Source organism: Hyla sarda, chromosome 1, assembly GCF_029499605.1.
Source record: "Hyla sarda isolate aHylSar1 chromosome 1, aHylSar1.hap1, whole genome shotgun sequence".
Classification (NCBI taxonomy): Eukaryota; Metazoa; Chordata; class Amphibia; order Anura; family Hylidae; genus Hyla; species Hyla sarda.
In genome coordinates, this window is record NC_079189.1 from 553,273,320 (window position 1) to 553,289,772 (window position 16,453).

General features: G+C 41.2%; 1 protein-coding gene across 1 annotated transcript in view; it reads right to left on the reverse strand.

The window, feature by feature from the left end:
- Positions 1 to 7,109: 7,109 nt before the first annotated feature.
- ITGA1 (integrin subunit alpha 1) overlaps positions 7,110 to 16,453 on the reverse strand; it is a 198,975-nt gene continuing 189,631 nt past the window's right edge. The window contains exons 27-30 of the mRNA XM_056541965.1: positions 15,489 to 15,593; positions 14,069 to 14,161; positions 9,150 to 9,266; positions 7,110 to 8,499 (exon numbers count right to left, since the gene is read on the reverse strand). Of these exons, the coding sequence (XP_056397940.1) occupies positions 8,455 to 8,499; positions 9,150 to 9,266; positions 14,069 to 14,161; positions 15,489 to 15,593 (360 nt within the window). The 3' untranslated portion in view covers positions 7,110 to 8,454. The remainder of the gene's footprint in view (positions 8,500 to 9,149; positions 9,267 to 14,068; positions 14,162 to 15,488; positions 15,594 to 16,453) is intronic.

Below are 16,453 nucleotides of genomic sequence, written 5' to 3' on the forward strand. Positions count from 1 at the left end.
CTTGCGATATGCCTCCATATTTCCGAGATAAGACAGAGGAGGTAAAACAGGAGATGGGGAGGACAGAACTGTCTTGCACTCTTTTTGTATGTCTTTTAAACCAGCACTGAGCTCTGTCTTTGGAATTTACACACACGAATATGTATGCAATTTCTTTTTAGTGCTAAGATTTCCCTACAGGTAAAATCCAGCAAGCACTAAAAATCTCTAAATATATCCCGACGCTGCCACCAGTTGTCACGATCACACCCTATCAGTCCAGCCAAGACATTAGAGAGAGTGTGATGGTGCAAGGGTTAAAGCCGCCAGACCTCTGGGTATCCACTACTAGTCCCAGCAAGTCACCAAATTAACCCTTAGATAAACATGTTTTACCAGAGCCTCCTTCAGAAAGGTGAGCTCATATATTTAGAGATCAAAGACCAGAGCTGGTTAATGAAACATTTAATCTGATAAAAGGTATCACAGTGCTGACTATATAAAAATACTGGAACAAATGATATACAGGTACAAAAATATATAAAAGAGTTTAGCAAGGCAAGTTCAGAAAACAAAAGATGAAGTTCTTACAGCATGATGGTATAGCAGTCCTTCAGTGAGAGTGCTGTTCTTAGGATAGTCTTGTCAGCTTGTTGCACAGCATTGAACACCCTGAGTCTAGCATTGTTAAATATTATATATCTGCCTTTTTGGAGGGAGACTCCATTCCCCCCTCCCCTCTGATCCCACCAGGGGGGGGGGGGCATTTCTGTTGCTTCAAAGGGCCTCTGACTTCAAAGGAGATACAAACAAACAGCCTGCAATACACAAAAGGACACACCGTCCGAATGACCTCTCACCCATGCCCTGGACAATCCATCACACACAGTCATAACTTATAATACACATATAGGATTTTAATAATCAGGCCTTGGGCCTGACAACGGCCACACACATCACATTCCCAGAATGATGACTCAGAGCATAGGGTTTGGGGTAGGCATATTTTTTTTTTTTAGTTTTGGCTATGCTCCGGGTCATCATTCTGGGAATATATCCTTTTTTATTATAATTTATAATTTTCTGGCCCACTGTACCCCCTATTACAGGCCCCTGTACCCCACCTGTATACCCCAGTTACGGCCTGTTGTCCCCCATAGTGTTCCCCTATTTTAGGGCTCAGTGCTCTCCCCATTAACGCCCCTTGAGGGGGTCCCACATCCTCTGCTATGAAAAGCTCAAGGCCCCTGACTGACCTCATGCCTATACCAAGACCTGGTGTGCACCAGCGGAGCCAAAATCATCCAAAAATCAGGTATGTCCTTACGCCAAAGAAATGTATTTACAAATTGTGGGGTGTCTTTTCTGCTATTAACCCTTGTAAAAATGTAAAATTTTGGGGAAAACCCACATTTTTGTGAATTTTTTTTTTTTTTACATATGCAAAAGTTGTGAAACCCCTGTGGGGTATAAAGGCTTACTTTACCCCTTGTTACGTTCCTCAAGGGGTCTAGTTTCCAAAATGGTATGCCATGTGTTTTTTTTTTTTTTTGCTGTCCTGGCACCATAGGGGCTTCCTAAATGCAACATGTCCCCCCCCCCCCCCATTTCAGCAAAATTTGCAAATGTGACTCCTTCTCTTATAAGCATAGTAGCGCTCCCGTAGTGCATTTCACGTCCACTTATGGGGTACTTCCATACTCAGAAGAGATGGGGTTACAAATTTTGGGGGGTATTTTCTGCTATTAACCCTTGCAAAAATGTTACATTTGGGGGGAAACACACATTTCAGTGACATTTTTTTTTTTTTTACATATGCAAAAGTCGTGAAACCCCTGTGGGGTATTAAGACTCACTTTATTCCTTGTTACGTTCCTAAAGGGGTCTAGTTTCCAAAATGGTATGCCATGTGTTTTTTTTTTGCTGTTCTGGCACCATAGGGGCTTCCTAAATGCAACATGCCCCCCCCCCCAAAAAAAAACCATTTCAGAAAAACGTACTCTCCAAAATCCCCTTGTCGCTCCTTCGCTTCTGAGCCCTCTACTGCGCCCGCCGAACTCTTTACATAGACATATGAGGTATGTGCTTACTCGAGAGAAATTGGGCTACAAATACAAGTATACATTTTCTCCTTTTACCCCTTGTAAAAATTCAAAAATTGGGTCTACAAGAACATGCAAGTGTAAAAAATGAAGATTGTGAATTTTCTCTTTCACTTTGCTGCTATTCCTGTCAAACACCTAAAGGGTTAAAACGCTGACTGAATGTCATTTTGAATACTTTGGGGGGTGCAGTTTTTATAATGGGGTCATTTATGGGGTATTTCTAATATGAAGACCCTTTAGATCCACTTCAAACCTGAACTGGTCCCTGAAAAGAGTTTGAAAATTTTGTGAAAAATTGGAAAATTGCTGCTGAATTTTGAAGCCCTCTGATGTCTTCCAAAAGTAAAAACTTGTCAATTTCATGATGCAAACATAAAGTAGACATATTGGAAATAGGAATAAAAAAATGTATTTGGAATATCCATTTTCCTTACAGGCAGAGAGCTTCAAAGTTAGAAAAATGCTAAATTTTCTATTTTTTCATCAAATTTTGGGATTTTTCACCAAGAAAGGATGCAAGTTACCACAAAAATTTACCACCCTGTTAAAGTAGAATATGTCACGAAAAAACAATCTCGGAATCAGAATGATAACTAAAAGCATTCCAAAGTCATTAATGTTTAAAGTGACAGTGGTCAGATGTTCAAAAAACGCTCTGATCCTAAAGGTGTAAAATGACCTGGTCCTTAAGGGGTTAAAAGCCCAAAATAAGAAAGTTCCCTCTATCTCTTACTTAGGTATTGGAAAAAATATTGATTGACTGTCCAGAAGAAGAACAAATCCCCATAGCAAACATCTCCTGCTTGGGACAGTTCCTCACACATACAGAAATGGCAGCAGAGAGCACTGTGGTCAGACTGAAAAGAACTACACAACTTCCTCTGTAGTATACAGCAGCTTATAAGTGCTGGAAGGATTACGATTTTTAAATAGAAATGATTTACAAATCTGTTAAACTTTCGGGAGCCGGTTTATTTGACAATATTTTTCTTTCATTTGGAGTACCCCTTTAAGTGTATGTGCCCGTATCCTTAACCCCTTAAGGACCCGGGGTTTTTCCATTTTAGTTTTTTCTTCCTTAACTTTAAAAAATAATAACTCTTTAAATTTTGCACCTAAAAATCCATATGATGGATTATTTTTTTTGTCACCAATTCTACTTTGTAATGATGTCAGTCATTTTACCCAAAAATCTATGGCGAAATGGAAAAAAAAATCATTGTGAGATAAAGTTGAAAAAAAAACGCCATTTTGTAAATTTGGGGGCTTCCGTTTCTACACAGTAAATTTTTCAGTAAAAATGACACCTTCTCTTTCTTCTGTAGGGCTATACAATTAAAATGATACCCTACCTATGTAGGTTTGATTTTGTCTTACTTCTGGAAAAAATCATAACTACATGCAGGAAAATTTATGCGTTTAAAATTGTCATTTTCTGACCAATATACATTTTTTATTTTTGCGCTTATGGGGCGGTTTGAGGGCTCATTTTTTGCAACGTGATCTGAAGTTTTTAGCGGTACCATTTTTGCATTGATAGGACTTATTGATCGTTTTTTATAAATTTTTTCATGATATAAAAATTTACCAAAAATGCACTATTTTAGACTTTTGAATTTTTTTGCGTGTTCGCCATTGATCGTGCGGTTTAATTAACGATATATTTTTATAATTCGGACATTTCCGCATGCGGCGATATCACACATGTTTATTTTTATTCTTATTTACACAGTTTTTTTTATGGGAAAAGGGGGTGATTCAAACTTTTATTAGGGGAGGTGTTAAATGATCTTTATTCACTTTTTTTTTAAAATGTTATAGCTCCCATAGGGGACTATAACACTGCACACACTGATCTTTTACATTGATCAGTGGTTTCTCATAGGAAACCATTGATCGATGATTCTGCCGCTTGACTGCTCATGCCTGGATCTCAGGCACTGAGCAGTCATTCGGCGATCGGACAGCATGGAGGCAGGTAGGGATCCTCCGGCTGTCATGTAAGCGGTTTGGGTCGCCGCGGCGAAATCGAACAGCCCCCTGAGCTAACCGACATGGTTTTACTTTCACTTTAGACGCGGCGTTCAACTTTGAACGCCGCATCTAAAGGGTTAATAGCGCGTGGCACCGCGATCAATGCCGCGCTATTAGCCACGGGTCCTGGCCGTTGTTAGAGGCGTGGCCCCGCGTTATAGATCGGGAGCGGACTCACGATGTACCTGTACGTCAAGGGTCCTTAAGAGGTTAATTAGAACTTTATTAAGTAAAACAGACATATTACAAAGGTAGTGAAAGAATGCATTAGATGAGGGTGGAAAAAATGTCTTTATTCTATTTTTACAGTGACAAAGTTCACAATACAGAGTGTTTTCAAAAGATACAACATTGAAATGGCACTGTCATTATAAAAAATAAACAAAAAATAAACTTTTGACATGTTGATCAGTCAGGGTTTAAGTATTCAGACAATGACCGATCGCTAGAACAAGCAGAGAGAAGAGTGCGCTAAGGGGGACAAAATTACAATTTAAGTTTATGGGATTGTTTTGGTCAGCTGCCCTTTTCTACCCGTTCGTTCTAACAAATAGTCGGACACCAAATGATAAAAACGTATTACGTGAACATGTCAAAAGATACACTTTAACATAGGAGAAGTTACTGTGCAAACCAATAGTGAGCGCAAAGTGAAACATTATAAATACTATTACAGTGCATGGGGGGGGGGGGGGGGTTGACATGATTACAGAGTGGATTTTCATTTTCTGCAGGTTGCCCAGTGTGTCTGCTAATAGGAGAATGCTCAGCATTTTTTTTTTTACTGCGTTAAATATTCTGCGTATACACTATGTGTGAACCTACCCTTAAAGTGCATCCCTCACATTATAGATAGATGTTAAAGGTGTTATACACCATAAGGTGATTTTAGTAGATACCTGCCAGGCTATCTTCTTGGGAACTGGGTATTTATCTTTTTGTGAACTGGGTATTTAAACTACACATCCCATACTTACATGTTTGTAAGGCTGCTTTCACACTATAAAATTCATCCGTTTTAAAGATCCGTTTGATGTGACCCTGAAAATCGTCTGTTAAACAGCCGGTACAAAATCCCATATGGCCGTTAGAAAATCCCATTAAAATCTATAGGATTTTTACATTATCCATTTTAACCCGTTATAGCCCATTATTAATAACGGACGTTATTTTGTGACGGGAGAATGAACGGAAGAAATAATGCATGCACTATTTCTCCCGTTACTATCTTCCGTCACAAAATAATGTCCGTTATTAATAATGGGCTATAACGGGTTAAAATGGATAATGTAAAAATCCCATAGACTATAATGGGATTTTCTAACGGCCGTATGGGATTTTCTAATGGCCGTATGGGATTTTCTAACGGCTGTTTAACGGACGATTTTCAAGGTTTTCAAAATCGGATCTAACGGATCTTTAAAAAATTTTTATAGTGTCAAAGCAGCCTAAGTGTGAAGTTACATTCCTTCCTCCTATACATCAGCCACCACCCCCCTATTGCATCGCAAATGAGCTGCATCCATTGAAAAGACCAGTATTTTCTAACCAGGGGGACTACAGCTGTTGCAAAATGATCTCTCTCCCACCCAGCGGTCACTCCACCCATTGAAGCAGGACTGGCTCCTTATGCACAACTGACTAGTGATGTCTGGTCTCGACACACTGCAACCTGGGAAATCCCGAGACCTGAGTAATTTTGTATGCTGTTTAAAATAAATATTGGGGCGAAAATCACCTAAGAATTGTGAGAAAACCGTCACACACAGGTACAGGAACTATATTATGAACTACACTAACTTTACAGCCCCTGATGTATCGTCAAATAAAAAAAATCCTGGAATACCCGTTTAAATGGGTCACATATTATGGGCATACCTTTCTGTGTATAATTGCTTGCTTTATTTTAATAAAAACAATTTTTTTATATTGTTTAGGAGTGTCGGAGAAGCGGGGCCCGATGCTGCCTTTGGGAGTCACTAGTTTTTACGATGCAGGCGCCAAATGTATGTTACCTGCATGGGTGTAGTTTAACATATAACATCATGGCTGCCTACAGCTGCTACTAGGAGCATAGGACCTTATTCGTACTGTCTTTAGGTACTTTTAAAGATGTTCCACTTTTTCCCCCTCCTATTGTACAGCGGATTAAAATGTTTATATAAATACCTGAAAACCTACAAGTTTGTAATGCACATATTAATACATAATAGTACCATTTAGTATGTAAATATTGAACATAATATACATTGTAAAGCATTCTGTATAGCCAAACTACATTAGAAAATCTGACAATTATGTTACAGTGTGTATGGATACAATCTCTTTATACATTAGAACCTAAAAAAAAAAAACATTAAAATGTATTTGATTCACAAGCGTCCCTCCCAGGATAAAGAAGTGTATAACCTCTCTTGTTCCTGTACTATTCGTCTTGTCTTATTCTCTTGATGCTTTTGACTAGTTCTGGGGTGAATGGGAAAACCTTCCATGCATCGTATAGTGTAAAAAATAGACATAGGGGTGAAATGGAAATAGATGGCTCTAGAGCAGGACTTTCTTGCTGTTATAAGAAAACTCCTCTATACACCCTCTCACCCATGTGCATTATTTTACACTAGCGTGTGAGCTTTTCCATGGTCCTATGAATACTTTGGTGTCCACAACCAGTATGATTCCTTGAAGAACACACGTGTATGTGGTATATGCAGTACTAGATTGACACCTCAGGAGCCTGTAGGTATGGCTTGTCTGGGGCTTTATTCTTCATCCATCAGGTAGGCCACACCTTGTAGAACTAGACAATGTTTGTCTGCAGTAAACCAGAACCTTACAACTAGTGCCTCCTTTAGTCTAACCCAGTGTTTCCCAACCAGGGTGCCTCCAGCTGTTGCAAAACTACAACTCTCAGCATGCCCGGACAGCCAAAGGCTGTCCGGGCATGCTGGGAGTTGTAGTCTTGCAACAGCTGGAGGCGCCCTGGTTGGGAAACACTGGTCTAACCCCTGGTTTCTCATTACACCTTTACTGCACTGTAAATGTGATGTCCCAGTACTGAACATGGTTCTGCACTACCCTTAGGCCCAGTCAGGTTGAGTCCCTCAGTGACCTGGGGGCTCTCCTGCAGTGTCTCCTCTGCTGTTACTGTATTGTTATCTATTTTATTTTATGGATAGTCAGTGTCCTAATGCATAGTCAGTATAAAGGACCTTTGGAGGACTCCAGCAGTTGTCTAAATGACCTGTGAAATGTCACATGTTATGTCTATGTTGTCATATGTTACCCAGAGGGCCCCAGCTTAACCTATGACCCACAGCTTGACCAATGGGCTTTGGCTCAGCCTCCCTCTATATAAAGGGGCGGCCATTACAATTCTCTGTCTTATGCTCCCTGCTGAGGAACAGCAAACACCAGAGATCCCAGTGCTAGTGACCAGCAGCTGGAAGGCCTCAAATCTACAGTCATTCCAGTAAGTCAAAAATCTATGTCTGCTGTCACTACTACCTATAGTCAAGTCCAGCCTAAAGTCAAGATTTTATAGTCTATTACAAGTTTAATTGGTCCCAGCAAGCTGTGAGGTCCTTCTGTGTTCCTGTCCACCTCTCTTGGAATCTGGCCTAGCTGTGAAGATAAAAACACCTGTCTTAACTCAGTAAAGCCTCTGTTAAACCATAACTTGGTTGTGGACTCTCCTTTCACTGCCTAGCCATTGGAATAGCGGAGACCCAAAAACCACTCTGGCGTCACGAACATTAGAAGTTAATAACACCTTGCCCCTGGGGTTAATACCATCTTGCCCAATCCACCTACACTGCTACACCCCGTGGTCCCACCATACACCATGGGTCACCACATAAACATACCTACCCAACATCTTGCCCCAGGCACTGGACCTAAAAGGAGCAGAGTTATGGCAATAATAATCCCAGAGGGGAAATTTCTTTATGTCTTTGTGGGTGTTTGTTGGCGGACTGGGGGTGTGGGGGGTGCTAGGGTGCTTTAAAAAGTTAAATGTAGATTCAAATAGAATGATACTAAACGTGCCTATTTTACATATATGTACACATCATTTACATATGGTTTTAAAGTAGTCATTCATATGTAAATCCAATCTCCTTCTTCTCCTAGGGCCACCTCTAGTTCAAGGCATACAGTGCCTATAAAGAATTCAAACCCTGGTTAAATGTGTAACCTGTATTCTAAAAAACATTCACAAAAAAAAAAAAAAAAAATACTAAATTACTATTTTGTAGCTTCATTGTTCAATATTTCACTATTAGTAATCCTGAGACAATGTTCAAGTATTATCAGAATGTGTGTTAAGAAATATGGCTCCTCATTCTTCCATCTTCTCCTTCAGGGGCCTTTTGAAGAAGCCGAGCTGAAAAGTGAAGAACAATTATAGTAGTTAATGATTTGTAATTACTTATATGAAGAATGCAAAAGTATCAGAACATGTTAAGCTTTGAGCTGTTATATGGAATGTGAATAATATGCAATTTACATACTGAAAATGGATGAACTATCAAGGGTGGGGATAAAACCAGGGATCTGCTACCTAAATACTGCACCACTCAATATATGGGGATTTGCTTCTGCTCTGGACAGTTCCTGACATGAACAGAGGTGTCAGCAGAGAGCACTGTGGTCAGACAGAAAAAAATAACTTCCTGTGGAGCATACAGCAGCTGATAATTACTGAAGCGGGATTTCCTTCTTGAGGAGAGTGAATTTGCATAATAAACGTGGCCTAAACTATATCTACTTGGAGGCCAAGTCCACTTTTTTTTAGTTACTTTAAGATTGGTTAGTGATGAGAAGTAACACATTTTAGAACAAATATGTCACCATTTGCTAACATACATGACTTTGGATATGCAGGCCAGTAGTGGCCTTTTTTTTTTTAATAACAAATACAGTACATTACATTTATAAGAAATACAGTTCATTACATTTACCATATAACAAATACAGTACATTACATTTATAACAAATACAGTACATTACATTTACTTGTATGTCAGTACTTACTTTCCACATTGCGAATATGATGAGGGTTAGTATGAGAAGTCCAATGATAATACTCAGTGGAATAACCCAGATGGGCACCCTGCCATGCTCCAGCTCTTTAGACAGTTTAATCATTGTCTGCAATGAAAGTGAGTGAATGAATGCGAGCCCGTTCAGGTTCATACAGAAAGACAAGACAATTTATACTTCCATCTGTCATAACATTTCATTCTGTGGCATCCTAAAATTTTGCTTTATTGAAAATAAATAAGTTTGCTTATGAGCCCTTATTACAGACTTAAAGGCAGTCCTCATGCCACAGCAGAAGAAATGCTGCTAGGGTAGAGTACCTCTAAAATTTGTATGCAACGGAACAGGTCATCATTTTTTAATTGTTGGTATTCCTCTATTTTACCGTATATATTCTAGTATAAGCCGAGTTTTTCAGCATGATTTTTCACTGCAAGGACTGTCCACATTCCGGTGGGGTGGGCGAGCTGGTCAACAGGAGGCCCTCTTCTCCGCTCCGTGCCATCCTCAGACTAGTGACACTGCATTGACGCCATTGTGCAGGGACATTCATGCGCACGGACGTCCCTACACGGCGACATCAATGCAGCGTCACTAGTCCGGGGACGGCCTGGAACCGAAAAGAGGGCCTCCCGGTGAAGATGGACGCCCGAACCGGCTCACCCTCCCCACCAGAATGCGGACGGTCCCTGCAGTGAAGATGGATGGCCCGGCTCACCATCCCCACCCTGCCCGGATGGTCCCTGCAGCTACTAAAGCAACAACTGAGGAGGTGAGAAGACAACGAAAGGGGGGGCTGGATGATGACAGTGGGTGATATGGACAGGGGGTTATATGGATAGGGGGGGTCTGGAGGATGACAGGGGGTCTAGATAATGACAGTGGGGGATGATGACAGTGGGGGATGATGTTTTCCCACCCTAGGCTTATACTCGAGTCAATAAGTTTTCCTAGGTTTTTGGGATGAAATTAGGGGCCTTGGCTTATATTCGGGTCAGCTCATACTCGAGTATATATGGTATGTTTTATTTGCATTTATAATACTCTTCCGTGCTAACCTCTAATATAACTGTTGCCTTGCAGCACTAATGTAGAGAAAGCTAATGGCTCCTAGGCAGCATGTGCTACAATGATATAGTCCAGCCACAAGATGTCACTGCTGCAGAACTGGGTGGATATGAGGTAAGAGGATATACATCAGTGACCTCCAACAAGTGTCCCTCCAGCTGTTTCAAAACTATAACTCCCAGCATGTCCTGATAGCCTTTGGCTGTCTGAGCATACTGGGAGTTGTAGTTTTGCAACAGCTGGAGGCACGTTGGTTAGGAAACACTGGGTTACACCTAGGAACTAGAACAAGCAGTGGCATAGCTACAGAGGTCGTAATGGTCGCAATTGTTGAAGCAGCAAGTCGTACTGACAGATCGGGCACTGCTCAAGGGTCCAGGGCTGAGGGGGCCCACAATGTTTTCAGCTAATTTTATTTAGGCCTGGCCTTTTAAGAACTGTGCAGGGAGGGACAGATAGGACAGGGGCAGCTGGGAGCAGACGTGCCCCGCTCAGGCACGCATGTCTGCTCCATGTCTCTGCTTGCGATCATGCTACATTCAGTTTAGTGGCATATGGAGTGCACTGAAGCATCCTCCACCGGCAGGGGGGTCTTCTTGGGGTTGGACGAGGTTTGATTTACTTAGCCCAGATTTTTCTGCGTTGTTTGTGGGAGGTAGGAGGGGGGCTGGTGTTTGCAACAGCTGGAGGCACACTGGTTGGGAAACACTGCCCTAGGGTCTAGATGTCCAAGCTGATGCAAAACTACAACTCCCAGCATGCCTGGACAGCCGTCGGCTGCTCTATGACCTAGATGTCTAATTTGCTGCCCTCAAGCTGTTGCAAAACTGCAACTCCCAGTATGCTCGGACAGCCATGCCCTGTCCTTGCATGCTGGGAGTTGTAGTTGTGCAACAGCTGGAGGCATCCTGGTTGGGAAACTGATGTGTATGTATGTATGATGTGTGTGTATGTATGATGTGTGTGTGTGTGTGCATATGTACAATGTGTGTATCCACCTTACTTCATGCAAATTTTGGGTCTGGCTCAAGTTTTTTTCCTTCTCACATTCTAAGGTACCTTCACACTGCCGCCGAACTTCACTATTCAGAGCTCTGTCGGCAACTCTGTCAGAATGGTGGAAGTTTAGTGGAGAAAAAAATTGTGCATGCACTATTTTTTTTCCTCTGCTAAATTCCGCTAAACTACCAAATCCTTGACGGACCTCATTCCAGTGAATAAGGTCCTCTGGGACCAGACAGTTTCCATTGTGCTCCATCCAGTTTCAATGCAAGAAAAAAAAAAGTACCAAACGGACCCTGGATGGGACGGATGTAAAATGTAGTGTGAAAGTAGCCTAAAACCCATAACTTTTTTATTTTTCCACAGTTGTATTATGGCTTCTTTTTTGTGGGGCAAGTTGTACTGTTCATTGATACACTTAATTTTACCATATAATGTTAGAGCCAGAAAAAAAAAAAATAATAATTTTGTTCAATGCCATGTTCTGACCCTATAACTTTTTTAGTTTTCACCTATGGAGGAGTGTTAGGGTTTATTTTTTGAGCCCAGAGCTGTAGTTTTTAACGGTACCACTGTCACATTAGGAACATCATAATTTAATAGTTCAGACAATTACGCACATGGTGATACCAAATATGCTTTTTTGCAATGTTTTTTTTACAGTATAGGAAAAGGGGGTGATTTTTTTTCTATATTTTTATAAACATTTTTTATCTTTTTTTTTTGCCCCCCCCCCCCCCATAAGTCATCATTAGATGGCTTACATAGATCAATGCCATGCTATTGCATTGTATTAATCTATGTTCTTGTGTTATGTGTATGTGAGATGTGTGCATGTATGATGTGTGTATGTATGGGTACAGTGTGTGGCAGTATTATATGCAGAGAGTACAATGTGTGACAGTATTATATTCAGAAGACAGTATGTGGCAGTTTTTTATGTACAATGTGTGGTAGTATTATATTTAGAGGGTACAGTGTGTGGCAGTATTATATTCAGAGGGTACATGTGTGAAAGTATTATATTCAGGAGACATAGTATGTGGCAGTATTATATTCAGGGGGAACGGTGTGTAGCAGTACTATATTCAGAGTGTACAGTGTGTGTCATTATTATATTCAGAGGGTATATGTGTCACAGTATTATATTCAGGAGACATAGTGTGTGGCATTATTATATTCAGGGGGAACGGTGTGTAGCAGTGTTATATTCAGAGTGTACAGTGTGTGGCATTATTATATTCAGAGGGCATATGTGTCACAGTATTATATTCAGGAGACATAGTATGTGGCATTATTATATTCAGGGGGAACGGTGTGTAGCAGTATTATATTCAGAATGTACAGTGTGTGGCATTATTATATTCAGAGGGTATATGCGTCACAGTATTATATTCAGGAGACATAGTATGTGGCAGTATTATATTCAGAGGAAATGGTGTGTAGCAGTATTATATTCAGAGGGTATATGTGTCACGGTATTATATTCAGGCATACAGTGTGTGGCAGTATTATATTCAGGAGACATAGTATGCAGCAGTATTATATTTAGGGGGAACGGTGTGTAGCAGTATTATATTTGGAGGGTACATGTGTCACGGTATTATATTCAGGAGACATAGTATGTGGCAGTATTATATTCAGGGGGAACGGTGTAGAAGTATTATATTCAGAGGGTACAGTGTGTGGCATTGTTATATTCAGGGGTACAGCGTGTGGCAATATTATAATCAGAGGGTACAGTGTGTGGCAGTATTATATTCAGGGGTACAGTATGTGGCAGTATTATAATCAGAGGCTACAGTGTGTAGCAGTATTATATTCAGAGGGCACAGTATTTGGCGGGTTTATAATGATTATTGTCTTTATACAGATGAGGATCTGCTGACAAACTAAGGAACTTTTGATGTCCGGAGGTCAGACTCTGCAGAGAAGATGTAGCTGGAAGAAGTCCTGGCCTCTGGACCAGATAAGGAAGAAAAGGAAAGACAACAGAGAAGATGTCACTCAGGTCACTGATATAATTGTGTGTTCTTACTGTCCCATCAGAGCTGGAGTCACTTGTAAGTTCTGCAGTAGTGATGGGTGAAACTGTTCCCCAATCTGTGGCTCTCCAGCTGTTACAAAACTACAACTCCCATTGAGCCTGAGGCTCTCCAAGCATGATGGGAGTCGTAGCTTTGCAACAGCAGGAACGCTTCTTGAACTGAGGTGATTGGTGGGGGTCCAAACAGTCAGGCTACTTATTCTGAAATACTCAGGACTATTTTTGGTCCCAGTTCCACCCTGGTGCAGAGGGGTAGGGGGGGTCACAGCAATTTTTTGCACTGGGCCCTGTGGTTTCTAGCTACGCCTCTGAGAATGAGCGTGTGGTGCTGAGACCAAAATATTCAGCTCCATATGTAAGAAGGTGAAGGAGGTAAACTACCCCCTCATGCTGGGATTAAATCTGATGCACTCTAAATGATTCACTCATCTCTAGTCATGAGTAGTATAAAGTTAAATTTATTGGCTTGGACTATTTAGGAACTCTGTAGTTACAGGGCCCCCTGGTGGAGAAAAAATTATTTGATCTGCTTTTTCTTGCAGAATGTTAAAAGTAGAATTTTTAATTACTGCATTTTAACACTTTGTGTCTGTCTATCTTTATTTTCTCTGTTAGCTCGTGCTGTTACTATACAATGAATTTATATTTATGCCAGACATGTTTCATTTACCGCTTGTTCTTCTTTTTTTTTTCTATTGAAGCATCAGGTTAAACATTAGGCAGCAACTTAAAGGGGTATTTCTAAATCCACAGGGTATGCCACAAAATGACTCGTATTATTAGTTGAACTTACCTCAAAATTTTCACTCTCAGGGTTTAACAACATGGTAGAATTGTCGCTTTTCAGTACCGCACTTAACACAAGGTTCAGGCTGTGGATACTGGCCTGTAAGACAGACAATAATGTTACATCAGAGCTATGAGTTATACAATATGAATTATACAAATCGATTATCTGCTTTTTCTGCCGTTGACTCTAGCTTTTGCAAAACTACAACTCCCAGCATGCCCGGATAGCCAAAGGCTGTGTTAGAAAGGCAGAGTTCTGACCCCTATAAAGGTATGTACACAAGAGCAGGATTCCTCGGAAATATTCAGCTCGGAAATTCCACAAATTTTTGTGCACATTATCTTCAGGGTACGGTCACACAGCATATTTCACGCTGCGCACCGGGGGGCGCACCGCACGCTGGAATGACTGTGACATGCGACCTTGCCTCCAAACCTTACTGAACACACAGGGCTGCCGCCGGGTAGCCCTGTGTGTATGCTCAATATATATGACCACTGGGACCCCCCGCGATCTCCCGTACTGGGACCTGGCATTGCAGCGGCCCTGCTCGGCTAATGCGTATGTAGTCAACCTCACTGAGGTCACATGCCCCCTCCATACAGCTCTATGGGAGAGGCAGGGATGGACGAACACTGCATCCCCGCCTCTCCTATAGAGCTGTATGGAGGGGGCGTGTTTGCCACGGCGTCAAGCTGCAGCCACATGCCTCCTGCACGGGAGAGCCACAGCAGAGCCGGGGCCCCTTACAGGAGATCACGTGTCCCAGCATTCAGACCCCCCGCGATCAGACACGTATCCCCTATCCTGATAGGGGATAAGTGTCTAGGGCTACAGATCTCCTTTAAGTTCCCAAATACATAATCTGCTGCAGGTTTTCTATTGCAGACTATTACAACTTTAAGATTTGTAAAACTGCATTCTTGTGTAGTTTTCAATAATAATTTCACTACTAATTTTGAGAGAAACCAATGGACAGGCCCATTTTACTGGGTTAGAAATGCAACTTGTGGGATTGTTTTTTTTTCTTCTTCTTGTAAAGTATGTCAAAGTACTAAAACTATGGGGCACAACAACTGTAGTAAACTATAAACTATAGTAAATATGGGCCAATATGTACATTTTTTATAATTTCAGATTTAGGTTCTCTACATTACAGGTGGGTTTATATAATTTTCTATCTCCATAAGAAAATCTACAATAACTGACAGTCCAGTACATGTGAGGTCTCATGCTGGAGTAAAGTTGTTTAACTATGCTTGGAAAGTAGATTGTAATAAGGAGGTCAGAGACTGGATTTAAAGAAGTATATTGCTAGTCACTGACAGCAAGCAGAGATTTAAAAACTGGGGAGACATATAATGTATAATAAAAGAAAAGAGCCATAGTGTGTTGTGCAGGCAGAAGAAAATGATCCAAATACCTTAATAAATGTTGCTTTCCATACTCGCATAGAGATATTGATATGAGTATTGTCCGCTGGCTCCACAGTACAGTAGAATGCTGGGCAGCTGTTTCTCTTGCAGTCCTGTTATATATCATCTTATTACTTTTATGACATTGTAGGTACAGGCAGAGATTTGACTAGCATCATGGCAGCATCGTTTAAAAATCAAAACAAATATTTGATATATCATAGAGAAATATAAAAAGTTTTGATTGATCGGGGTCTGAGGGTTTAGACCCTGACCAATCAGTAGAATGAGTCAGGAGAAGTGTGCGCTAGGTGTGTTTTCTGCAGCCTCTGTGTCACATGACTGAAATGGATTCATAATGGAAGCATATGGGGGCTATTGCATTCACATAGACACACAGTGGGGAGACAAGCACATGGCAGCACTCTTCTTCCACCCCCTCCCCCCCCCCCCTTACTCTACTGATCGGTTGGGGTCTGAATACTCAGACCTGACCAATAATAATCACAACAACATTCTGCCTACATCATGCACACAGCAGAGCCTTGTATTAGAGCTATTTTCAGTACAACTCTGAGGTGTATACTTGTATGCATATGTCTTTGGGGACAACAGAAACCTAATAGAAGCAGGACACTAGTACTACCAGAGCCTTAGGCTGGGTTCACATGCCGGCCGTCTGGCTCAACGAACTCAGCCTAAACTGGCCACAACTGATAAGAAATGTGCATGAGTTGTCATCAGTTGTTTAGATACGGCGTTCATTAATTGTGCATCTTGCTGCATTCCCCTGTCCAGCGCCCATGCATTGCTTTCCACCATGTACCTAGAGACACCGGATGAAGGTGAACTGTCCCATTCAAATGATTGGGATCAGTCCTACATCTGTTTCCCTACAGGGCTTTTTCTACGTGCCAGAGGGAAACACCACCAGATAACACACATACAGTATGTAAAGGGGTCTTACAAAATG